This window comes from Leuresthes tenuis, unplaced genomic scaffold, assembly GCF_036924035.1.
Source record: "Leuresthes tenuis unplaced genomic scaffold, fLeuTen1.0.hap1 SCAF_12, whole genome shotgun sequence".
In the NCBI taxonomy this organism is placed as follows: Eukaryota; Metazoa; Chordata; class Actinopteri; order Atheriniformes; family Atherinopsidae; genus Leuresthes; species Leuresthes tenuis.
The window spans coordinates 18,718,069-18,745,733 of NW_027325366.1; the positions used below are offsets into that span (position 1 = coordinate 18,718,069).

The 27,665-nt window shown below is 38.6% G+C and overlaps 1 protein-coding gene across 1 annotated transcript; it reads right to left on the reverse strand.

The window, feature by feature from the left end:
• Positions 1-27,659, reverse strand: cckbrb (cholecystokinin B receptor b). The gene is made up of 5 exons (XM_072396906.1): positions 27,224-27,659; positions 15,833-16,084; positions 6,991-7,252; positions 3,903-4,030; positions 1-3,095 (listed from the first exon to the last, which is right to left on the reverse strand). The coding sequence occupies exons 1-5, from the start codon at positions 27,381-27,383 to the stop codon at positions 2,554-2,556; spliced, it is 1,344 nt and encodes a 447-aa protein (XP_072253007.1). The 5' UTR covers positions 27,384-27,659; the 3' UTR covers positions 1-2,553.
• Between the last annotated feature and the right edge of the window lie 6 nt (positions 27,660-27,665).

The window sequence follows — 27,665 nt, forward strand, 5'->3', positions numbered from 1 at the left end:
ACTAATCGAGGATAAAAAGAAAAAAAAAGAAAAAGACTAACACAAAGGCAGGCCATTCATCATTAGCTGCGAGACTGACAGCATTGTGCTTTGGTGCACTCAGAGAATTATGCTCACCGGCCGAGTCCGTCAGGGCCAAGGTTGTAACACAATTAGTGAGAGAGGAGTCGGGGAACCAGAGCCACAAGCACGCAAAGCAGATTTGACAAAGAGAGACCCCTGAAATCTGGCGTCCACTCTGTAGCCTGCAGGTGCGCTGGGAAGTGACAGAATCATGTACACATTCATAAGACTGAACCAAACCAAGCCATTCGTCAAAGAGAAAGTTGTCGTTTAACATTTTACAAGAAACCATGGATATGTGTGATCTTGACGGTTCTCAGAAAATGCTCAAGCCCCATATCTGACAAGCTGACTTATTGACCAACAAATAAGGTCAGGTTGGATGACTGCACACGGACATTTAGAGGGGCATTCATGATTCATTCAGGAGTATGTCATAAACTCCAAAGTCCATTCTGATCCAAATTTTTTTGAACAACAAATCTTCCAATCGTTACAGGAATATAGGTAGTTTTCATACCTTTGGATATCACTCATAACAGTGTCCTGTAAAGAACTGCCCTACAAGAGGCGAGGATTAAATACAAATAATGCAAGCGTTTCAACATCAGAGAAGATGTTCTTCTGGTGTTTCGTTTAACGGGTACAAAATTTTTATGGCGAGAAACGGGGGAGAAAAGGATCGTGATGTGGGCTAAAATGTGTTCTTTTTATAATAGAATCATCACCGACACGCACACTATTATGCTACCTGCCTTGCTTACATGCAAACACAATTTATTAGAATAAAATGTTGTCCCTTCGTGGTTAGGTTGAAAAATCTTGATTAAGGTGAAAAATCAAAACTACTTCGGCCGGATTGCAAAAACGATTTTGATTAGGGATAAAAGAATAATTTTTTTTAAAAATGACGATTATCCTCGTGGACGCCATTCTTTACACTTAAGGCAATCTCACAGCCACTGCCCATCACAGATTGTTTGATTATAGATGATCATTATAGATCATATCTGCCTACATGAACAGACGACTGATGGGCACATTTTAGGGAGGAGGACAGTCTCTCCTATAGTCCTTTCTGTGTGCTTTCAGTGCAGAATTATCAATATGTAAATCTATAATAACAGCTCTTTTCTTGACCTTAGCTGAGCCCAAGTGCGCTCAGTAGCAGATCTCTTTAATTCTCTCCCTGGTTTGGAGCCAGTGTAGGACCATATTTTTCTCTTACAGTCTTGTCTTGACCTCTATAGGACAAGCCTTGAGAAAAAATCTTTGTTTGGCAGAAAATGACCTTTTGAATCCCAGCACAGTGCAAAGCGATGAGTTTGGAGAGCTTTCAGTCCGACAGATAGCAAATATTGATAGACTAAAAAAATAGAAGATGGAGACACTGGTCACTGGGCTGCATTCATTTAGAAGCCACTGCACTAGCGGACTGGTTTACGATTTCGTCACAGCATTAGAATGAATAGCTGGTGCTTCCTGACAGAGGAGCTGTGGTGGATTATTTTGCCTACTTAAAATTTCTAAACCGGGAATTAATTTCATGCGCTGGTCGCTTTTTTGTACATAACATAACATTGTATTTTTGTTCATTTAAAAACTGTTTTCAACAGTCACAACATTATTATGATAATGCAGTGACTGTTAAAAAGAACAGATTCCTATCAAAATGTTCTCAGTGAATAGTAAACTAGACACTAGTATGTAATATAGGAAAAAAACCATGACTACATTAAAACAAATCCTACACACACGTAAAGTAAGTGCCTATTATTACACTGTGTGTTTTTTTTCTTTCTCTACTCTGAACTTTGGATTCATCATCTGACAGCTAATCGATCAGTATTCATGAGTAAATTCCAAATACCGGTGCAAGACTTTCAGTTAAACTTACATTTAAACACCTATAGTTGTAATTTGCTTGTGATTATTTTGCAAGTAATAAACACACCAACATGAGACAATTGCAACACAGAACTTGTAATCAGGCACTTAATCCACAAGGCAACTGAATTACCATCATTAACAGACTATTTATCATCTGAAAGCAAAATGAAAAGGTTTTTTTTTTAAGTTCAATAATGACTTAATGACGTCCTCACATATCACACAGCCCTACACTAATTATGTCCTCTACACCACGCCAGCAAATTTAAAGACGATGCACAAATGCTGTGGCAAACATCTAAGCAGACGATTTGCCATGGTCCACAGTCACAAGAAATAACTGTATACTCTACTTTTGTGCCTTTTTTAAATAGAGCTGTGAAGGTATTTACACTGTAAAAATGGATTTCGTCAAACAATCTCAATATGCTTTTCCGCACAGTCAAAGGTGAAGCTTATATACTGCTACATATTACAACCTGTTTCTCCACTCCACATTACTGTTCCTATGATCACAGCATTGGCCTGAAAACAAAGGGTGCTGGGTGCTGTGTTACCGTAGTAACTGTCTTTTCTGGATTGTGCCTGCATCCATCTCCCTCAGCAGCCACCCATGGTGCTGACTGTAGTGTAACTGAACTTAGACATGGATGCCCCTGTTGCCATAACATCCTCTTCGTTGTCACGTAGCCCGCGACGACGGCGGTGACGGCAAGGTGCAGCGCAGCACGAGAAGGTGGCGAGTAGAGCCTTCCGGAAGCGTGTGTTCATGAAGCAGTAAATAATCGGGTTGACGCAGGCAGAGGTATAGCTCAATAAATGGATAAAAGCGATAGGTGCCCCTGAGAGGGCGCCTTTGGCAGACACGTTATCGAAAGCCCGCCAGGTGTTGGCACAGTACAGAGGCATCCAGCAGAGAAAGAACAGGACGACGATGACCACCAGCATACGAATGACTCGCTTCTTGGCCTCCAGCTTGGCCTCCGATGTGTTGCTGCGTGGTCTTTCTGTCTTGATATGCCTGGTGGATGCAGTCATGATGGACATCTCCATGGAATGTGGCCGCTTGACTGCATTCACGTAACAACCATCACCATCGTCACTACCATTAGACACAGTGGAGGTCACGCCATTCTTCACATCTGCATGGGACAGCAAGGTGAAAAACAATATTTGTGGGTTACATTTCCAGTACATGTCCTTATAGTGTGGTACTTTTGGATATTCAATGAATATTCCTGCCTCTAGGTTAAAAAACGCTTGACCTGAGAAGTTTTTTTTTCTTCCCTGCAGCCAGTTGATTGATTTTTGTGATGATACATGCAGTCAATTCTAAGAGATATTTGATATATTTATTTAAAGAGCAGCTTAATGATCTGAAAAGTGATTGGCAGTTTGTGCTGACGCACAGTAATCATCCATTTCTGGATATTAGAAATTGTTGATACAATTCAATAATCCTGCTTTTTTTCTCCAAAAAAAAAGAATAGATGCAATGGAAACATTTTAAGAGCTCAGAGGCATCAACATTGTTTTACATTTGCTCTCCATTTGTGCAATTTCTTTTGACTGGGCTATTCATGAAAAACATGAGCTGTGCCTCAACAGCATGTTTTGGGGCAGATGGTATTTGCCAAGCTTGGGAGATAAGACAGAATATTTCATTTCAAAGTGAGCTGTAAAATAATTAGAAATTTTGTGATAAAGTAAAATCTAACAATATATTTAATCACTGCCAATTAATGGTTTTACCCCTTTTTTATAGCATTTAATATCAAGGAACAGTGGCAGTTTGTGCCTGAAAGTTGTGGACACAATCGATTCTGAATCTGGTACTGTTGCATATGTATCTTAATAATATTTTTAGAGCACAAAATTCTGTGACATCAAGAACATCTCTACTCTATTACTTTCTCAAATTTTCCAATATGAAGTGTGCCTGGCCTCACCAGTAGAGTCTTTTTTGTTGCCCATCTCAAACTGGATGCCTCGATAAAGCTCCCTGGAGATCAATCCGTAGGCAACAATCATCACCACTCCTGGAATCGCAAACAGTACGAGCAGAAGTAGAACATACCTGCGAGAAACACAAGTGAGGGTTGTGATTAACATGGGGCGGGAGTCGATGAATGGAGATAGAATTATGTTTGTGTAACAGATCAAAGTATTGCACTTTGAAAAACTGATGCCCTTCAGCCAAACTAAGCCTTAACAGAATTAGCTATTGCAGATCTGGAGTGGCCTCCTACAGAAAACAAAAGGAACTTTTTAATAGGAGGACAGGAGATGAAGTTTGTCCAACTTAGGTGAGAAACTTAGGACATTTTTTCACTTTTGTGGCTCTTTTTTATTTAATATCTTGATATACTGGTATGATAGCACACACAGACATTACAGTACATTACTATCATTCAAAAATTCCAGGTTGTGTTTTCTCAAGGCTGTTGCATTTATAAAACCAAACAAAAAAAAAGATACCATACTTCAAGTGTACTCATGATACCTTGAAGACGTGGGAATTATCTCAGCACCTCTTATCAAGCAAAGACATAAGAGCAAATGGAAAAGAGCAGACATACACAAAGATAAGAAATGATGAATTGTAAACCATGTGCAAATACACACAGACCTAATCTCAGTTGAGTGAAATTACTCCCAAGCCTGCTCCATCAAAAATCCAAAGCAAAATCACTCTAAAACATTGTCTGTTCTCTTTATCTGTCCAAATGTTTCCACAAAAACGCAGACACACAGAAAGAGCTTTAAAAACTGGCTCTGTGGCCAAACATGGAAGCAAATTTGATGGTTCACTGTACTGAAGTAGGCCCTGTTGACGGTATGCACACACACATAAACAACCGTCAAACAGTTCTCCTAAAGTTTATTTGGAAAAAACTGCACGTTGTCCACACATCATGTCCTGAGGATATGATGCGTGTTTCATTTTATGTACTGTTTTGAGCTGTGATACTAAATGTTCATGATTACAGTTAAAAAAAAAAGAAAAGCTATAAATACTCAGCCACTTTAGTTATTACACTACTGGACTGTTTATAATGCAACACAAGAAGAAATTACCAATGTTAAGTACAGTATATATGCTGCACTGCAGTGTAAATCTAGTCAGCGGCACTCTGGTTCGGAATAAAGTCTCATACTGTGCATTGCTGCAGCATTATTGTCACCCTGTCTGAAATATTCAGTTTAAGCTCCACAGTCTTTAAGATTCTCCTCCAGATAAACCCTGTTTGCTCTGCCTGTCCAGATGCACTGCAAATATGAGCCAATGCTTCTTATATAATGTAAGACTGTGTGTGTTTGTGTATGCTGGAGGACTGCATTGGGATTTGGATCCCAGTGCAGGAGCGGGCAGTTTTAACACTGTCATGGGCAGGAATGGGCGTTCAGAAAATATGCTGCAGATCCCACAGTGACAGCAGCTCATTGCTTAAATTACATGAACCATTGTATTAGAAATAATTAATCCTGGATCTAGTAAATGCATCTGAATAATTTATAGGTGCAAAATACCAAAAGTGATATCATATTATGTACGAATGCATTAACCAGCCACAGTTACAATGATTCCTGGCTCAGATTAATTGTTAGGTGATCGTAGGTAAACACATGTATGAACCACCTGGCACAACAATACAACAGCGTTCTGTATATTTTTATATTCAGGGTTCTGACTTGTGATTGACAAGAAGTCTGCACTTAGTTGGGGACAAAGGCGAGCCAAAGCTGTCTGCGACTGCCCCAACCACCCCCCAGACTAGCCCTCATAGCGCATATTTTCTGTGGGTTCTTAGTAAAATGTATGACTCATTTGTCATGTTCCAAAGCAGAAAGATGGAGTTAGCGAAGATGAGTCAACAAACCAATTTATATTCTATTTACAATATCAAAAGAACAAAAGTTTCCACCCTGCTTTTAATAAATTCTCAGTGAGAGCAGCTGTTGTGACATTGGGTGACCATAGCAGTAAATCTTCCAGAGCATTTACTGAGTGTGCGTGCTGGTAGGAGTTATTACTTTGCTTTCCATTCAGCTGACCTTAATGGAGCTTACCACTTATCCTTGCTATTTTTGGACATTTTCAGATATATGATACATGCAGTATGGATAATCACAAAACACAACAAAGAGTCTCATTTGCTATTATGGAACATTTTGTACAGAAAACAGCTATTTCTAGATTACTTTTGCAACTTGTCCAGAGTACTGGGCACTCTGCAGAAAGTCTCCAGATGAGAAGTACATTTATGAGCTGCAGACCAAATTATCTTTGCATTCTCCTAAAAATCTGTAGTGTTCTTGGGTGCAAAATTGCATACAGTCAATTGGTATGACCATAGATATTGCAATATGTATGCCTCATTGGCTGTTGATGTACAGAATTAGAGGAACTCGCACAAAAACAAGACTAAAATTGTAAATGATCCATGCATGGTGCGGCCGATAACATTTATTCGTCCAAAGCCTTCCTGCAGGACGTTTTGGCTGTTCAGAGGTTTAATTTTTTAGGGTTTAAAGAGTCGATCAGCCACCAATGAACAAACTGAATTGAAATCTAACAAGTGAAGGTTCTTTTTTTTGTCACTGTCACATTAACCCAGATGTCACAAAAATCAATTCAGAATTGATTGAATTACAGTCAATAGTAAATATGGAAAATTTGCAGCTGCATTTTATGAAATCTGCATCTCTTGATACACAATTTTCAACTCGATGCGCGACTACCTTATCTATGTCGCTATTTGCTACGGTATGGCATGTAGCCTTGAGTTACTCCAGTCAGTTTGTGTTCTGAAACAGTTAAACTGATATCACTGAACAATTCTCCATACCCAATTCCAATACTTATTTGTGGAAAATAAGGTTCCTATTTAGCAAAAGTTTTGTGATATAACTTTCATATCTGAAAATGAAGAATATCAAGAATTATAACAACAAACTGAACAGGTTTCATTTTACCACAGGTGCAGATTGACTCTGTTATATAAGTGACGCCCTGTTCAGACCCCAAACACTTACCAGGTCTGCTCTGTAGTCGCGAGGGGCCACTTGTGGCGACACTGGTGTGCTGTAGTGGCGTCAGGATGCTGAAAAGACTCTAGGTGACTGATGATCGGATAGGGGATCATGATAATGAAAGCCAGCACCCACGTAGCAGCAATCACACGGTAGGCATGGGAACGGGTCTGCCACACCCGTGACTTCAGGGGGTTACAGATGGCACTGTAGCGCTCAATTGCTATGGCAACCAGACTAAACGTGGAAATGCTGACGGATATTCCTGCAGGAGAACAAAAAAGATTATTTCAAAAGTAATCAAGCATACATGGTACGGTCTATGCTCCTCTAGTGTTGATATTGATGAAATTGAAAACAAAAAGTTGTTCCTGATATGTCCTCAGAAAAGGTCTTGGACCCGAAATAAAAAGCAAGAACACGTTTGTTAATGTGATTGTCATATTTGTGATCACAACAAAAGATGGTGCTCTGAGAAGATGTGCTTGGAGAAGAATAAAGTAAGACATGGAGAGGTGGGGATGGTTATCTGAATCTCGTGGTAAAGGAAATCATGCTGTGATATGATCTTCCACCTACACACTTACAATACAAGACGGGAAATTACTCTTTACTTCTCTTAGCCATGTCCTCAGTGACGATACAAAATGTATTTCTGTGCGTGTTTGTGTATGTGTGTGTGTGTATGAGATAGACAGAGTGAGGACCCAGGGGTATTTCATGTTGTCTAAACCTCTGAATGAAGCTTGAGAGCAGAAACCAGTGAAGCAATAAACAATCAGCCAACGGTGTCTCTTTGGGGTTTTCCTACTCTTTCCTGAAGATTGATTTCCTCATTTCACAGGTTCTTTCTTAAATTCTCCTTCTATTTTTCTTTATTTCTGAGATGATTTTTCTCACAGGGGGCACCACAATCATCTTGTTCCGTTTCAAACTATGCCTTAACGTACGTTAATCATTTCATTCAAATGATCTCTTTTTCACTTGCTTTTAACCTTTTTTCTGGATGCTTCCTGAAATTTTCTACATTCCACCTTACTCATTCAGAAAAATATTCTATTTTCTAAGTGCTTCTTAGGATTTTATTAGATTTATTTATGAATTACTCGATTCTTCATTGACTTCATTTCCTCTCCTAAAAGCCTCTATTATATGTGTGCGTGTGTTAGAAAATAACAGGGCTGCAGCAACTACTCCAATTAATAGTTGATAATTAATTTCATCATTAATGAGTTAATTGTATGTTATGATACATTACACTTGCTGTGGCAATAGCTTTGATGGTGGGGGGAGGAACACAGCCAGTGCCACACCTTGCCTAGTAATTTAATGGATAGCAGGAAATTATGTTGCTTCCTTTGTCTCTGGAGTAAACATTTGACAAGTGACAGAAGCGGAGTAATGACAAAGCGGGGTAAAGTGCAGATACAGAGTCTAACATAACAACAGCGGAACATGATGAGCCAGAGGCTGACGTAAAACAAAAGCAAAACACGCTAACTGCCTTAACAAAATCCCCTAATTAGTTCACTCCATCTGTGTGGAATCAAGAGCTCCTTAAATTATAGCTGTCGCAAAAGGCCACAGAATTGGACACATTACAAAGCAAGCAGCACAATGAAGATCAATGAGCTCGCTTAACAGGTCCTTATATGAGCTCCAAAGCTCCGCTGCAGAAATCATGGGACCAAATTAAGTTTTTTCCAAACTCCAAAGTGTAACTTGGTTCCCTCCAATAAGACGGCCTTATGATAGAGTGGCTAGAAGAAAAATTGCTTAACAAGAAAGCAAGAGAACATATTTGTAATTTGTCTAAAGGCATCTGGGAGACTCCCCAAAACTTGTAGAAGAACCTATTCTGGTCAAATGTGATTAAAACTGAACCTGGCATCTAGGAAGAAGCTGCATGTTCCACAAACCCAATATATCTCATCAGCTGAGAGCACTGTAACCATGCCCTGGGGATGTTTTTCATCAACAGGGCCTCAGACATTCAGGAGCGTTGAAGAAATGATGGATAAATACACACAGATTCCTGAAAAAACTGAATCTTTCAGAAGATTTAGACAGGGGAAAAGAGATTCACCCTTAGGACTGACGATGACACGAGCATATAATTAATCCAGCAGCACTGGAGTGAATTTATGACGAAACATGTCTTGGTTTGGCTAAGTCAAAGCACAGACCTCAATCTGACTGGAATGAATCTGTAAGAATCAAAGATTACTGTACTTTGGCAGAATCCATACAGCTTCAAGGAGCTGGAGCAGTTGTTTAATGTGGAATGGGTTAAAATCCCAGTGGCCGGTTGTGCCAGACTTTTAGAGACATAGCCTGTGAGAGCTGCAGCTACAATTGTGCACACACTTTTCCTTCTTCGTTTCATGATTTGACAGCTTTAGCAGACCCCAATTATGTATTTTGTCAATTCTACAACTGAAAACGTAATTCTAATACCAAAAACCAACTATTTGTGAGTGAAAGTAAAGTTGGAAAGTGAACAAACATGAGAATATGATTAGTCAGATGGGGCCCCAGCAGTAGGTAAAAATGTCAGTATCCGAGGGCGTGAAATATCTGCACATTGTCAGAAACTAATTCTGCCGCATGCACACACAAAGATTAAAACTTTCCATAACTGTCACAATGCCATGATCTGAAAAGTGCACACCCCTCCAATCACAGTAGGGAATCGCTTCTGACAACAGTGACAAAAATCCAAAATGACTTTGCTAATTAACCTTAAAATGAAAACGATCAGTTTTAAAACAATTTGCTTTACATCCAATGGGCCGATCCCCTGTCACTTCATTTCTGCATGGAATGAGAGAAAGTATTTGATCATGTTTCAAACTGATCGCTGCACATGACTTACATGCATACTTGTCCAAGTATCATGTGATGAACCTCTACATCTTTGGACAACATTCTCTGATCAGCATGGCCTTCTCAAATGTTTAGTATTTAAGAAGACTGCGGCCATCAGTCCCACGTGGTAAGACTGAGAGTGAGCTGCCAGCTGTGTTGCAGTCAGGTAAAATAAATCAATCTCTTCTCTTTTTGTCCATGAGTTGTTTCTGTCAGTTTCAAAGCCTCCATGTGAGATGTCCCTGTAATTTGTTTTTCTTCTTTTACAAGTGTCTGAAAAGTTTGCTTATTATCACTATATGAATGTCACAGCCAGGGAGGCCATTTCATATCAAAACTTCTCAAGGAGAAGTTTGGAGACAAAGAGAGTTGTGTTTTAAGAAGGAATGTTGTCTCCCCACTGATCGTTATCTTTATAGCTCCCCAAATAAGGAGATGCCTCCAAAGTCAGGAGATATACCAGACCTGGGCACATGAAAGCAAATAGAGGATTGTATGTATGTGTGTGTGTGTCACCAAATAAAAGTGCAAGGGAGGCAACCACTCGTTGGAGAACTCTTGCAAAGCTGCAGAGAGAAGGTTTGTGTGCTGTTCTCCCCTTGCAAGTAAAATACTGAGGGATTTTTTGGTTTCATGCCGTTGTCTGTGAGTGAATTTTTCTAACAATAATAAAAGATGGGTAACAGTTATCAAATCCAATACATCACACCTGTTGCTAGTTTCCAATGCCTGTCCCGTTATGATCGATAAACGTGATTCTATAATGAAAATATGGGATTTAGCCATTTTTGGTGCTCTAAACAAAGCATCCTCAGTGAAAATGATCATATGCACCTGGGTGTTGAGTTCACATCAGTGACCAGATGAGTTGGAGAACTTGACTCACGACTCATTCAAGGGCATAGGAATGAGTTTAACATTGGAGGGGACACATAGAATAGAATAGAATAGAATAGAATAGAATAGAATAGAATAGAATAGAATAGAATAGAATAGAATAAAATAGAATAGAAACCTGACAGATATAAAATAATTTCTGGGTGGGATAAATGCGCCTGTCTCCAATATTGGGGGACGGTTCCTACGCCTATGGTCTCATTGGTGGTTAAAAAGTTTTACATTGCATGGAATAAGCTTATATTTACAGTTGTGACTTTAGAATATAGTATTTTAAAATCATCAAATCTTTCAACTAAAATCATCAAATTGATTGGTTGTTCATTCAGTCCATTACAGTTTCCTCTAAGCAACTCCCGCTACAGGTCATAGGAGAGAAATATTACTCATTTGGGCCATATCATATCGAGGGAAACGTCATTCTCAAATGTTTCCTTTGACAAGCAACAAAGTACTCACAAAAGAGGAAGGAGGAGAGGTGGGTGAAACACTAGTTTGAAATGAACTTTTGACAACTGTTTTATTTCTAGTTTATGGTGATGGTTAAAAAACCCCACAGCACTTTGAAACACTTGTCACTCCTTGAGTGGGCTTTGGCAGTAACATCACTTAGTTAATATTAGGACTAAATTAACGCTATTGTCACCCTCGGGATGCCATTTTTGCACCTCTCGCAAATGCTGTCATGACCACTCAAGGTTGCATATTGAATTAAATGACAGGTCTCTTTTATCTGAATGAACAAACCCCAGGGCTCATTTTTGGGAGGACAACCTTATTTTGATCATTTTATGTCTTTTCCTTAGAGCCAAAGATTTACAGTAGAGCTTCTGCTGAATTAAAAATGGGAATATCGTTTTGGGTGGACATGAAAATAGAACACATTTTAAAAGCCTAAACAATTGTAGGGTTTAATGGTACATATACTTGTGAGAGAGAATTTTAAATACTATCATATAGAGAGATAATTCTATATTTGAAGAGACTGTATTTATGCTAAGCTAATAAAATCAGTTGCTTGCAGTCTATAGATAACAGATCCCACTGTCGTTACAGTGCATATCTACATAAGCACATTTCCCAAATGTCAAACCATTCCTTCAAGTTAGGGGTTTGTATGAGGATCTCTTTCATTTTGGGTACCTTGAAATGAAAATATATAAACATTTGAAAAATGACTCTACAGAGAGCACATTACACACTTCAATGCGAAACTATAAGAACAAAATGCTACTTAGTCAGTGGAGAATAACAGTGGAAATGCACATCAGTGAACATCCAAAAATATAATATATATATGGGAAATATAATGAAAATGGTCTGTGGATGGAAACCTACTCAATAAAGATAAACTCCCTTTGTAACATGATTGACACAAGGTCAGAAAACTTATTAACTTCATGATTGCAGGAGCAGCATCTGCTTGGAGCTTTATTGTAGCAGGACTATAAAGGGCTGCTGCGTCTCATCGTTTGGTGCTTTTTTCATTTTCTGCTGGAAGCATGTCAGTCACTTCAAAAGGCAGTTTGCCATTAGCATCAAATAGGTTCTGCCTCTTGTATTTTATTTTCAGAAACGAGCACTGCAGCGCAAAAAAGGGGGTTATTTGATTTTTGTTTAAAAAGTCAAATTCAAAACACAATCTATTTTTTCTCTTGAACGGATAAGAAAGCATGATAGAACATTTTTAAAAATGGTTTAATTATCTTCTTGAAGTAGCAAAGAAGTTCAAGAAAACGTAGTAAAAAAAAAAAGAATGCCTCAAAAAAGCTTTTAAGTTGGAAGTTATATGATACTACAAAATACTACAAAAATAAATACTACAACACTCTACTGTGTGATATCAAGCGTGATACAGAATGCACAGTTATGTAGCAGCATGATGCTCCCAAAAAATGACAGACATTACTGTTTTTCAGATCTCCTTTGTGTTCTCTCAAAATGCATTGATGGTGCATTGGTTAAGCTGAGTTATAACATACTGATTGGCGAAGCCATGAGTGGATTTATTTTTAGTTATTGTTTTGACTGCAACCACCTTGGTGGTTCAGTCTATGATACTACTTGACCGGCTGCTGTATTGTTAGAATTTTTAAGCACCAATATGACCTATTTGGTACCAACACACCCCAGGACTTTTGGAACAGAAACACTGCACAAACTCGACCGCTGCATGTGGGCAGAGTTACAACCTTTCATAAAGAAAAATGTCACAGCCAGACTCATAAAAAAAAACAACGCACAGCATGACTACAGCCCCAGTCACAGTGACAGTTGTGTCACCATCATAGCTAGAGTCTGTGTCAGCAGTGGTAGGGGAGAGAGTTGAGAACCAGAGCCTTTAGTTTCCTTTTCACATGCATCTCCATTTACTAGAATCCGCATAGTCATGGCAAACTCAATCACCAGGAGGATCTGTTTCAATGTTACAGTCTTAAACGACAGTTACATATACTATCTATATTCCTTATGTAGATATTTTACTTTTGTTTGTATGTTCATTTTCTTTTTTCTTTTTTTTGGACACCTGTTTTATGCATTACAGCATTACATTACATTACATTACATTAAGCAAAAAAAGGAAAGGTGGTGAGATGCATGGGTCAAAAACCTCCTCTTTCACCTGAGAGAAGGGTTTGCTACACCTCTTGTTTTACATTGGATACCACTGTTTCTCTCTATGACAGGTCCTGCGGGTAAGGCTGGTTTGCTCGCTCTTTTAAGTCTGCGTGTTCCTCACAAACCATGACAATGCGGTGTATTGACTGAGACATCTGGCTTAGCTAGCAGAACAATTAACGAGAAAATATGTAATTTGGTTTCCAGAAACAAACAAAAGAATGGTTCAATAATTCTTAGCTGACTGGGCTGAGGGTGCTCTGACTGTTGCTTTGGTTACAACCAGCGCGCGTCTTTTCATGTGTCTGAAAAAAGCTCAGCGTTTCTTTGTGAACAGGAAAAAAAGATACAAACCTTGTCGCAAAGAATCAGGGTCTCAAATATCTTGCCATTACATTTCACCCCATGTGTCACTCTTCATTGGATAGTGATGTGCATTCACAGCTTATATTAAAAACATAAATAAATTCTGTTTTCTAGCAATCCAAATTTTCCCCCATGAAATGAAAATGTGTAAGTAGGCTATGATGTATATATTTTCTCATTTGATTTATTCTTTATTGGTTATGAAGACAATAAATGAAACAAAAATGCTCAGAAACAGAATTCCTCATCAATTCATGACTTGAGATAATATGTGCTGCTTATTCACAGTGCATGCTCAAAGAAGGCTTCCCAACACAAGCATCAACACTAACTATCTAATGATAATGTATCATGTATGACTGCACATTAAATGAATCAAATGAAATCTTCTCATTTTGAAATCCTGGGTTATTTTTCATGAGATATGTGTGCTCGTGTAACGTTTGGTCATGTTGTATCTTCACAGCAATCTTAAACTTGAACATTTCTCTCTGACTAATATTCCAATCATGTCTGTACATACAAAGTCTTGACTGAAATTCCCACTGGCTGATGCACCTTTAACCTCTATTATGAGGCAACTGACCTCCCATCTGCAAGTGCTCATCCCAGGGCATTATGCTATGGCTGAGCTGCTTAAAATACAATGGGATTAGACATTAAATGGCTTTTCAAAGCTGATTCAACTGAAAAAGTTCCTGCCACAAAGTAAAAGGTTAAAGGGGGGAAATTTTTGATTGTATGAAAATAAAAAAAAGATACATATACTGTAGCGGAAATCTCTTGAAAAAGACTCAGTGTTTCACATTAATGTGGATTATACTGAAGCAGGTCCATGTCCTTAATCTGTTTTCTTAGCTTTGGTGATGAACAATAAATGACATTTAACTCAAGTAATAGACTAGAATAGACTAGGATCTAAAAATACACTAATTTTCTGTTGAGTGTTAAAATGTTTTGTGCATAAGACATCTGAAATTGTGAACAGGGAGGCAGTTCTGGATATAGGTTTGCTGGGTAATTTACAGTACTATGCAAATGTCCTGAGCCTCCCCTCATTTCATTTTATTGCCAGGAGAACAGGAAAAAATGTGCAGCTGTTTATTGAAACCTAAAACATTAAAGGAAATTTAGTATGTGAAGCTAAAACAGAGTTTGTACAATGCTTGAGAGTCAATATGTGGTATGAGAACCTTTATTCTTCAACACAGCCTGAACCCTCTTAGACAAGCTTTCTTGTAATTTCTTCTTTTATGTAGTCTTTAGGAATAGTTTCAGGCTTCATAAATGACATTCCAAAGCTCGTCTTTGAATGCTGGCTGTTTTTTTGTTTTGCCCTCTGTCAAGATGATCCCAAACTGCTTAAATATTTATGTGATCGGGGCTCTGGGGAGGATTTTTCACTTCATAAGACCTGTTTTCTCTTTTCTCCCTTTTTCCCTTCCTTAAGAATTGATTCTTGACAGCTACCCATCCATGGAGACCATTTCTGATGAGGCCTCCTGCACTGTTTGGGTTTCCTCAAATTGTTTCAGGAGACTCTGCACACCACACTAAATATGCAATGTTTTGGGTTAATAGCTTCTTAGGAATCACCTTGTTGGAACAAAAATACTATTTCATGCCTGTCAAACTGTGTTATCTTTGCCATTAAACATGCAGCTAAACAAATGGGTGACGTTCGTTATCACAGGTGTGTCCCTTGAGTTAGGCACCTTTTATGCTTGAATGATTCACAGGTCAGCGATCAGAGTAAAAAGCAAATAAGTCATAGACCGGACTGAAAATGAGTGAGAAAGCAGCTATGGAACCTAAGAAAAGAAAGACCCCTAAAAGGCCTGAAGAACTATTGCTCAAAACCACCTCAAAAGATTATCATAAAATCTTTCTCTTTGGTGTCAAAACATGAAGCAATTAGGGGTGTCTCAAGACTTTGCGCTTCATGGTATCTACATACTGCATACCTACCGTATATATAGAAAACTAGAAAAGAGTACTTCTTTAGTTCATTTTTGTCAACCCCTGATTCTAAATTGTTTTGCCTTCCTCACTCACCCAACTCCCCCCTTATCCCTTGACATCTTCCCTCACTCACCCATAAGGTAGGACACTATCTTGCACATGGCAGCTCCAAAGATGAAGTCCTTGAGGATACTGGGGATGAGGGTGAAGGGCATGCAGAAGATGGCCATCATCAGGTCACTGACGGCAAGCGACAACAGGAAGGTGTTGGTCACAGTACGCATGCGCTTATTGACCGTAAGCACCACAATGATCAGCAGGTTGCCAAATACACTCAGGAAGAAGATGAGTGAGTAGAGCAGGATCCGCAGCGTGTAGTCCTTATCTGGAACAGAAACAGACAAGAATTCACTATGTGACAGTCTATTTCCTAGTAAAAAAAACGTATGTTTTACATGTTGATCTCCTACTGTCTTTTGAACAATGGATACAACAGCGCTGTGTATCAATTTACAGCTTCCTAATAGCTTAAGCATTGTGAACAATGAACATGCCTTTGTAATAGTGAATAGACTTAAAAGGGGAAACACATTTTTATTCTAATTTCTCTTCTCTGTAAATGGACGCTTGCGGTTGCAGAGCTATCAGCTCCACAGCTGGACCAGGAAACACAAGTTGAAGCCGCTGCTGCTGCCGAGCTTTGACTGCCATAAACTGGGACGTTGCACTAATAAAATGTCAGTTGCACCAGCTGCTGGTGAAAGAATTGACTTCACAGCCACAATTTAGTCACTATGGCACTGTGATTTAATTGCACTCTTAATTTCACCATTCCTTTGCACTCTTTCTAACACATTTCACATCTGTTAATACTGAGTCTATCCAAAAAAGATAAAACCCAGAGCATAATCTTATGAAAAAGAACTAAACAACAAAAGGCTGGAAAAGACAGTTGCTTTTACATTAAAGTGTCTGTTAGTTCATATCATGCACATTTCTATATCATATGTCATTTTCTGAACAAACAGCAATAATATGAGAATGTTTACATATCATCTGAACAGTTACGATACATTGTCAGTATGAGTAACAAAGAAAAAACCTTTTGAGGTGAGATTCCCATGTTGGTTGTAGAAAGGTCACCTAGCGTGAGCCAGAGCTACCACAGCCTGTAGCCTTCACGACTTCTGACTGCTAAACAGTCAGTGTTTTAGCATTAATCATGTGGATTTGCTAAAAACTTTTTCACTATAACCTTTGACAATGAAATGACCAAATACCATACGGTATTAAGTTCAATATTAGAAGGCGGAGAGTTGGATTTGATGATGGACAAAACTAGAGTTTATGATGCTGAAATTGTTTGCGATTGCTATTTGCAATTATTGACTAATTATCATGTCATGTCATATTGTTATCCGATTAATAATTTTTCACTTTGTTCTCAAGCTCATTAGCTCTCTGTAAGAAAGGTCAATTTTAGCTGCTCTACTGTCTTGAATCTTATATCTGGCACAGATGGTGCCTTTCACCGCCAGTAATCATTTCAGAAATGTTCCAATTGAAGCTGTATTTCTGCTGTTTATCAAGGTTAGATGCAGCTATTAAATACACCAGAGGCTGAGGCCTCCATCTTGAATACAAATACAGTAAAGTGCAAAACCATGCAGGCTAAAACTCTGCCATGAGCAGCTTCACTGGATCATGTCCTGCAATGTCCATGTTATTTGCTTCCTCACCTCGCTCCCTTGCTTAGACACAACACTCTTTCAACAGGTTACCCACTGTGTCTGTATCCTGGGGATTAGAGGTCCCCATGTGTGCCACATCCGCAGGACATAAATCACATCACGCACTGAAGCTCCAAACTTCACAAAAACACAGGTAAAGGCATCTGCAACCACACACATACACACACACACACACACTAAAGCCTTAATCCACTGGAACTATACCACCAACAGTTCCTCAACTGCAGCAGGAAATTGCATTTACTGAAATCTGCAAATGCATGCTGACAGGGTCGGTTCTATCCAAACCACTAACCAAATTTATCGTCATCACCATCTTTCTTTGGTAAGACTTTCCATGGAAGTCGTGTCTGTGTTGCACTTTTAACACATTTATAAACCATTATAAATCATTTACAGTAGATGATGTGTGGGGAAATAGTAAACACAAGTCCATTCCTCTTCTTAACCTGCCCCGTGTGTGATGATGAGAAATGTTCCCACTGGCTAACCTCCCTTTGTAAAAAAAACTATTTTGTCCAGAGGTTTCTCAAATTTAGATTTCTCTCAACACAGAACAATTTTTCACTCTGTTTCAGTGCATCAATTTATTGACACATGTGCAAACATCAACTGAAACAGGCCAAAACAGATTAACAATTCGATCAAGCTTGATAGTCAATATTTGGTATGACAATCTTCATTCTTCAATGCAGCCTGAACCCTCTTAGAAAAGCTTTCTTGTACTTTCCTTAAGTAGGCTTCAGGAATAGTTTTCTTGGCTTCCTGAAGGAAGTAGGTCTTTTTTATTTGTCTTTAACCTGTCCATCTTCCATATATTTTTTCAGGACATACTTCACACCATGCTGAGGTATGCCAACTTTTTGGCCAATAACTCTTTGGGAATAACCTGGTTGGTGTAAAATTGCTATTGTATTATCTGTCAAACTTTCATAGGTCTAACTTAAAAAGTGGGAACAAACCAGCCGTATTTGTGACTGGCTGCTAGTAACAAAGCAAAAGCAAAAACCTAAAGATTCTATTAAAAGTGGCTTATAACCTACCTTTGAAGGGCAGGAAGCATCCTTGTCCTATCAGAGCAGTCAAATTTGCCAGGTTACAATCTGGTTGGATATTGAATCCACACTGTCCAGGATCTTTTACTGAATCAGTTTATATCTGGAGTTGAACAGCCCCCCTTCAATAACTCTTCACATTCTGAAACTCCATCTCACTGATCCAAGCCTCCCTGACAGGACCAGTATCGACTGTTTGAATCTGACAAAACGATACATAGATGTATTGTCTATTTAGAGATAATATTTGATACTCTAAGAAATATTTCAATTTATTCCATATCTGTAAGGAGTTTTTATTAAGTTGTTATCCAGTTGCCTACAATAGGGTTGCACTCAAGAGAAGAGTGGGAGAGAGGTCCTCACAGCTGATATGGATTCTATTTCAAGCTAAAGTGGAGATCCATCCGGCCAGTTATCTTCAGGGAAATCCCACTGCCAAAAGCTAAGAGCTCTTACATTTGCAGCCAAGTAATAGTATTTGAATAAGAGAAGGCCAAGACTCCCTGGATGAGCATCTTCAGAAATGCAAACTGTATTGCTTACCCTGACAAATGAAAGGATGATTGAATCCAACAAGGCGGCCTTTTTATGCTTGTAATCATTCACAGGTAAGAGTGGTTTAACAAACAAAAAATCCATAATTCTCTGAAAATGTTCAGGGACAAGGACTGGACTGAAAAAGCACCAAGTGTTCAAAGCAATATTTAGAAAGACATTTGGATAACCCAGGGATCTACTGCACTTTAAAATTCTACTTTAAAGTCACAGGTAAAGGTTCACTAAAAGCTAAATGTACAGAAATGAGGGACGTCTCTAGGCTTTTTCACAGTACTATATTTCATAATACTTTCATTTAGTTTCATGTTTGCATAATTAAAAATATGTATTTATCTTATATTTAGCCTTTTGAGTGCATCGTTATGTGTATGGCTTTCAATTCCCTCGTTGTACATTTTAATTTTGCTCTCTGCAGTCCCCTTTCAAAGCAACAGTTAGTTTCAGAAATAGCCACGGCTCAACGTTTTCGATCTGATTGGGGCACTTTAAGTTTATTTGTTTATTTGATCTAAGAATGGAATTAAAGACACTAAAATACTCACAAATATTTCCCTTGGCCTGTTTCTGGTTAATCCTGATCATAACTCATATTAGTTTGAAGTAATCCAGCTGGGATATAAATGGGTATTGTGCACAGCTGGCTGGGGAACATAATCTGAGCTCCCCTTATCTGCCTGCTTATCAAAAAGCAACATAATGTTCGGATTGAGCAATAAAAAATTGGAGCGCTGCTGTGCAGAGATCTGGCATGTAGTTGAAGAGGTACATTAAGTACATTATTTGACTTTTCCAAATTGGTGGCCACGCATGTAGTTTACAGATAAAAATTACATTTCACCAAATTGATCTGCCGCCTTCGCTCAGTGCTGCAGGCCAGTATGTTTTTATATCACTTGCAGGCTTAGCGATGGATTTAGTCTCAGTCTTTTGCCGTCTCTTTCATCTCTCTCAGAGTTACACACTCATAAAAACACACACATCTACAGAACATGTGGCTTCACCATCTGTCACACAAACTCCTCTGCAGATAAAATGTGCTGCTGCTGGAACATCAGGATTTCTTCACCAGAACAGACAAGGAAAAGGCAGCAGTTTTAACTCAGGTGGTTGCACACGCATCTGCATGAGTAAAATGAGAATGTGCAGACAGATGATTGACAGGAGAGTGGGAGCAACACTCTTTTTCTTAATTTTATATGTGTTACACTGTCTTCAGCTTAATCAAAGCCAATTAGCTTTCCTGTGTGCTGGCTGATTACTCCCTCTGCACATTGACTAGTTTCTTCAAGCAAGCATTTCTCATAGCTGCATCTCTATTCAGCAGTGTTGATTATTATTATTTATATTGCTCACAAATGCTCTCACTGGCCAATATACACAGGCTAATTCTGCTAAGCATAGAGAACACTAAACTGCGCCGATGCTACTTCATGCATCAAAAAAACTGATTGATATTTTTTTTCTTAACTGACCTTTTGCAGTGCAACAAACAAATCTTGTCCCACCTGATGGCAATTTGGTTGGGAAAAAAATCTAAAAGAATCATCCCTACATGCAACTAATTGAGCTAGTGGCGAAAAGGGTTTCAGCAATCTGCCAAGAAAAACTGCATCTAAACTTGTGGCTCAGTTTTAAATGAATGTTCTACAATGTAAAATTGAAAAGAATTTGAATTTCAATCATCAACAGCACATAATTTCATTCAAATATTCAGAGAATCTGGAGTCGTTTCTCTGTATATAAATTAGGGACGTGGGCATTCACAAATGCAGGTTAAAGCTCTATCATGCAGAAAAGAGTCTTTTTGTGAACACAATCGAGAAATAACAATGTCCTCCCTGGACCAAAGCTCATTTGTCAACCTAATGCACAGTGCTGTGAATTATGAGAAGCAAAACGCCATATTTAAAGCCACAAAGTAAAACAAGGAGACCGAATGCAATTCGCACGGCCTACATATATAACAGTTTGAAAGAAAAAGAGATGATGCAAGCACAAATTCCAACAGGTCGCAAAAAACACTGAATAAATTTACATTAATAAAAGCCTACAGCCAACTTCCACAGTTCTGTTTCCTGCTGCAGATTTTGACCTTCAGTTTATCATTTTGTCAACCTGTGAAATTCAGTCCTCTGAAAAAGGACCAAATCTATACTTGTCTACACTGGGACATGAATACTGCCTTTTTAATGGAAATCATGTTATTAGCTCCTGTAATTTTTACTTTTACTATGACAATGCACAACAAAATATGCGTGCAGTGGTTAGGGATCTGTTCAGCCTCACAGAATGGTTTCTATAAGCTAAATCAAAAGTCTGACTGTTTAATCTTGACATCAGAATTGTTGGTTCAGTGCTCAGGCTTTACCATAATGTTTTGCTCTTGATGCAGTCTTGGTATGCTAAACACAGAAAGGTCTGCACTTTGTCTGCAGGCTTATTCATTTACACAAAGGGATGCAATTCATCATTTCAAAGTACTCTGAAAATATTCACTTGTTAAACTCTACCTTTGGTCACCAAATATATACATATGTATCTCAAGGCTGCTGTTGATAGCATTTTTATATTACTATTGGATGAAATGAGAACGTGTAATGTGAAAGAAGTCACTTGTCGTAATAGACACACTGAGAATTATCCTTCACTCTGCTGTTCTTCTTAGCATAAAACATCTCAGAGCTTTACAGTGCTTTGTTTTGATTCAGTGTCACAGCTCTTTCTTAGACATGCCAGAAAGCAGCTTTCAGCTAAAAGTCTCTAATAAACTCTCAATACAGTTCCTGGTCAGCACCAAATGGCAGACAGACAGGAGGAGAAACAAGTGAGGAACAAAGGAGGAATTCATTCATAGAGGATGCTTTCAATATCACAGGGAAGTGCAAAAAAAAAAAGACACAAAATTTAAGTCATTTGGTAGTAATTAATCCATACATATCTTGGAGATGTAATAACAGCAGGTCTGAGAAGTTAATACTATCTACGCCAGACAACTGGCAGACAAATCACTTATCTGGAGAGCCATGGGACACATTCAGGGTGGTGGATTTGTTAATATTACCCCGAGAAGATATGAGGAAAATATGAAAAAGTCAGTGTTGTGCTGCTAAAGATGGGTCAAATGTTACGATATGATAGAGTAAGCTAAAAAGAAGTAAGCTTTTTTTATGATGTGTCATTGCAAGATTATTAAAATTTCCAATATTGAAAGGACTGAACATCACAGTTATATTCACAGTCCCTATAAAGATATGATCATTATACTGTAATCTGCACCTATACGGATGATTATGCGTCATTCATTTCCAGTCATAAGATAACTTTCTCTGTATCCTCGTGACTTTATTGTGGTAAAGATGTTTGCATCTCCTTCACAGTTCTCCTTCCTCACTTTTCACAGGGTTACTTACAGGGTTGTTTCAGCTTCTCAAACGATTAGCAGACTAATTGACGAGAGAGGATTAATCTGTCTCTCCTCAGATTTATGTTGAAGTGTTACTTTAAACTATGAAAATTATGATATCAGTAGTAAAGCAGCTATGGCGGTGGCGACCCACCCTGCTAATTTCTAATATCCCCTTCCATTTCCATCTGTGTTGCGCATTGCTGCTTGTTCTGCCAGTGAATAGACTTAAATCACACCTGAATTAAGTTTGAGGCTTATTGCAGATTGGATTGACATAAAAGAGGTATTCTGGTGCAAGAAACTACTCAAAAGAAACTATTAGGGAAGGTTTCTTTGCTCTCAGCTCCACCAATCTTTTTTTCCGCCTTTTCAGCCCACAGCAGCATCTGACCACTGACTCTGGTACACAGTCTGCTCTCTGCAATTAGCTGAAACTGCTTTGCTTTAAACTCATTTTTGTGTTATTGAGTCCATCGCCTATGCTTACTGTCTCTGTATTATCTACTGTATACGTTTAGTTAAATCGCAAACAGATGTTAACTATGACAAACACACATTTTTGCAGTATAGAATAAATGTACATCACATCTAACATATCATTGCTGTTTTTCAAAGTTCAACAAATTGCACAAAAGGACATCCAAATGATTCAAAAGAAACCTTAAGTGGAGTAAAAGAGTCTCTTATAGGACATACAGTTAAATTGTTAATGAATTAATGATGAGGCTCGTATTTCAAACATGAATTTTTTAGGTTTTGTCTGTTTCTCTTATTCAGTAGCTTTGCATAGCTTCATATTAACTATGAATTAACCCCCCGCCCCCACATCTCTTTCTCATACATATGCAGCATCTGTCACTTTCTATCTCGCCAGCCTTTATGTGCCTGCACCTACCAAGGAAAAGCCGGCGCTGTTCAGCTCCTGTAAGACCTCAGTGTTGGTAAATGTCACAGCTAGTGGCTAATCCAGGAAGGTAAATGTCATCTAAGCCTTGACACAAAGCCAGAACAGTTGATGGAGGCAAAGAGTGAAACCACTTTCTGTTGACATCACACGATCCACTGTGGTCACAGTGGTCAGCATACAAAACATGTCTGTTGCTCTGCCCACAGGGCAGCAATATTTTAAACACCGCAGCTCCCAACAAGCAGGGTGACATGAGTAGGTGTGAGCGGTGGAGATGGTGAAATAGGCACAATTACAGGAAGTGGAGTGCAAAGGCAGTGAAAAACACAGCGTTTTGAATTTGTGTGCATCTTTTGGATGCTTATCATAATGAGGAAATTGTTTTGAGATAATTATTTTTTCCCAGTCATCATCTTCTTTAAAGTAAGCGATCTTGCAATTGACTCTGGATCTGTGGATCTAGACTTTTAGACTTTAGTCTACAGCGATGGGGAAAATAAATGACAATCGCAATTGCATCTCTGACGTTAGTTGCAATATCTTCCCTCCTTGCCAAAACCTGGTGTTCACACTTGGTGATGATCAGTTAAAGAAGTGCATTTCATTAGCAGCAGCTGGCTAATTATCCTATTAATTCCTATGGATGCAGTAAGGATGTATTTGGCTTTTAAAACACTGCCTCTGGGTTTTGCCTGAGTTTTATCAAATATTCAATGAAACAGTGTAATCGGTCAACTGTTTTTGTTTATCTTATGTTATACTTATGTCCTGATTTGTGAACCTTGGGATTTATTTATTTAGCTACAAGACTGTATGTGGTTTGGCTTGTTTCATGGCACATGTTCCACCATGAGCCATGAAACCCTTTGAGAGTCTGCACGTCTTATGTTGTGTGCTTGGTTTCTTTTTTTTTTCCAAATAGGAAACACCTTGAGTGTGTTCAGTGTGAAAAATTTTGAAAGGTGTTTGTGATTGAGCAACATTCGTGCTCTAGGGGCTGGCCAAGGTGTTTACTCCCATTTGGTGACTGCATCACGAGTGACGGTCTGTATATTGCTGCTTGCATTCCTTCTTGCTTGCTTCTCCGGCTAAACAACGGCAGAAACCTTGGCAAGATGAGTCAAGAGTTTTTTCACTGATCGGACAAAATTGTCAACCAAGGTAAATCAGCCATGATTCGTTAAATAAAAAAAAAAACTGCCATGTCCTTGGGATGGGCTTTCATGTCCCAAATCCATAGAAATATCAGGGGAGTGGCCCAACCAGGCTGACTGTGACACAACTCAATCATAAACACGGGAGCAGTGTGATAGATAGAGAGAGGAGAACATACAAATTAATCAAACTTCTGGACTGATGGCATGAGTAATGATAGTGAAAGGAGCTGTCAAGGTTCTGACACTGCAAATTATTCTCTTTCGATGATCATCGAGGATGTATTTGATGGATACGATGGAACTATAATCAAGTACAATTGTACAGTACAGAGGCAGGGTCAGATGCATATCTGAATTACATAGCCAGTTTTTGTTCAGTGTCTTTAGTTTTGATTTTGGAAATATATGTGTACTTGTTCTATAGTAGTCTGGTCAGTCCGGCACATTTCCTAAAAACCTCTATCCGCCATCAAACATGTGATCAAAACACACTGAAAAGATGTCCTGGGTGATTTTATCTTTTTATGTTTGTTTTTTTTTTGTTTTTTTTTATCACTCTATGACATTTCACAATATAGGTTACATAATTATTCTGTTGGCATGCTTTCTTTCTCTGTTCCCAACGCAGAAACAGCTTAAGTTTTAAAAGCATTATCACACCAACATTCTACATCAGCACGTCAATGCCCTGCATTGCTTTACTTATTCCAAGGTGATGACGTCCACTTTTCACAGCTTGCAAGTGTTTACTCGGTTACAAACATCTATACGGGTATAGTGGGAGGCACTAAAATACAGCCTTTTGTGGCAGTTTCATGCAAGAGGTCCCTGGTTTGAGACTCATCAAACCAACACACTGTCCCTTTTAGCTCCAAGTTTAACTGCTGCTAGTTTTCCCTGGTAAGAGATATCTTGGTCTTGATTTGTTTTCACCACTTTCTTACCCCAGACCCTGCATTGCATAAATGCGGGCTGCATATGTGGCACTGACCCAACAGGGATTCCCTCTCCTCAGTGAATAGATCCTGCATCTCTATTGCTCAGGGTGCCATTTGGTACTTCAGGTGAAATATTTGCCAGTACTGTTAAGTGCATACTAAGCTACCGTTGACATATAGAGAACATTAAACTGAGATGAATTACATTGCTATTAGCATGCATGAGATAATCATAAATTAATTGACTGCTTTGGTTTTTAGCTAGAATTTCTGATCGTCATACAATTAGAAATTAGAGAAGAAAAGCTTTCATCATATGTAGTTTTGCTATCAACGGACGCCACAAAACTACACACCGATACTTGATACAAGCCTCTTACGATTAATATACCATGCATACATTATATACACTTAACAGGTGTGACTAACCTGTTCATCATACCTTAGATCCATCGTAAAAGTTACCAACTAGAGAGAATTTCACCAGCAAATTTGTGCCATACTTCCATGTCAAATATAAATATTTTTCTCTGCAATGGAGAACCAGAAATACTTAATAGTAATTCCGTTGTTTTGTTTGTTTGTTTGTTTTGTTTTTAGCACATATATCTAGTTGAAGACAGCTAACCATTACAACTTTTATATAAATGGCTTTCTAAGTTTACTATAGAAAATTAACGTCTATGGAAAACAAAGGCACTTAATCAGACGACATCAAACTGAATCCAACTGATCTGCATCAAATCCAACTTAAATCTTATTATACACCCCACGTATCTAGATTAACAAGTTAAAACAAATAAGTGTTTTATAAAGGAGAGATACAGATTACGATTACTTACTTATGGTCTATGCTTTTTGCTCAGTCAACAATCACCAAAAGCAATGTTGACAAAGGACCCCATTTTCTAGAGCAAGGACTGTGTCTGACGTGTCTTTATAATGTTCTTTGCTGTGTGTAACTCTTACACCTGAGTGCTAAGAACTAATCACTGTTAATGTAAGGACTGGTGATTAATGGGGGTTTGGAATTCAATACAACATGTGCGAAAGACTGGCACAGAGCTGTTAAGGGATGAAGATGAAAACAGCAAGTGGTGATTGAAAACTAAAACATGAAGATAGGATGGAGAAGGAATTGTAGAGCAATGATGAATTTCAATGTCTGTTTTTGTTCATAACCTTCAACCTCAGTTTGTAAATGAAACGAGCTTGGAAAGCTTTGCAAATCCATTATTAGCAGGATGCAGCAACAGGCTAGACATTACTTTTTATTGCGTGATCGTAATAATTTGATATATACATACATACACTCTATGTCCTCTCACTGATCCCTTTTCCACTGAAACAATTTGGCTTTTTCTCTTACAATAAAGAAAATCAGAGTCCACCAGCTTACTTTGAAAAAGGCAAATGTCATGACGTAGTCTTCTACCTAAAGTGTCTTGATCCATACAGTGGAGCTGGTTTTCATTAAGTACACATGTACAAAAAAAGAATCTTCTAAATTTTAAGCAGGAAGCTGCATACGTTTATTTCTACCGGCTGTCATTTCAGGGCCTGAGTGCAAAGTAAGACAACGTGATAAGCTCACGTTGTCTTACTTTGCACTCAGAGATAAGCAGCCCCTTTAAACTTAACATATCCCAAAATTTAACTCATAGATATTCTAATTTTGGGCCTGAACTGAGTCTATACAACACCTTTTATTTGCACTTTCAGTCCCGTTATGTGATGTTTTGCGCTTACCTCTCTGCCTCACAAGCTGCGGTATGAGGAGTGTGGACGCGTTGCCGCAAGAGATGTTTGTCTCCAAGCCCCCGTTACCGGTTCCGATCTGAAGCGCATCAGCCAGCACTCCGATGCACTCGGGATTTATAGCTGTCTCATTTTGCACTGAGAGGTCCATGTCTTTGACTTCAAGTTTCTAAAGTAAGGTAATACTGGACTGCAAAACGTTACATCAACCTTCTGTCAGTTTTTTTTTTCCAGCCTCCAAAGTAACTGGTTTCGGAAGCCATTGTCCATCGGACGTGCTCAATATACAGAGCGATACAGTAACTTACTTTTTTCAGTTTACTTTTCCGCCCTTTGTTTCTATAGTTACGTTTGGCGTCTTTAATCTGTAATTCTTTTATCAATGATCTGTGCGCACTGAGGAGTGCGGCGCACTGCTGCGCTTTTGCCAAAT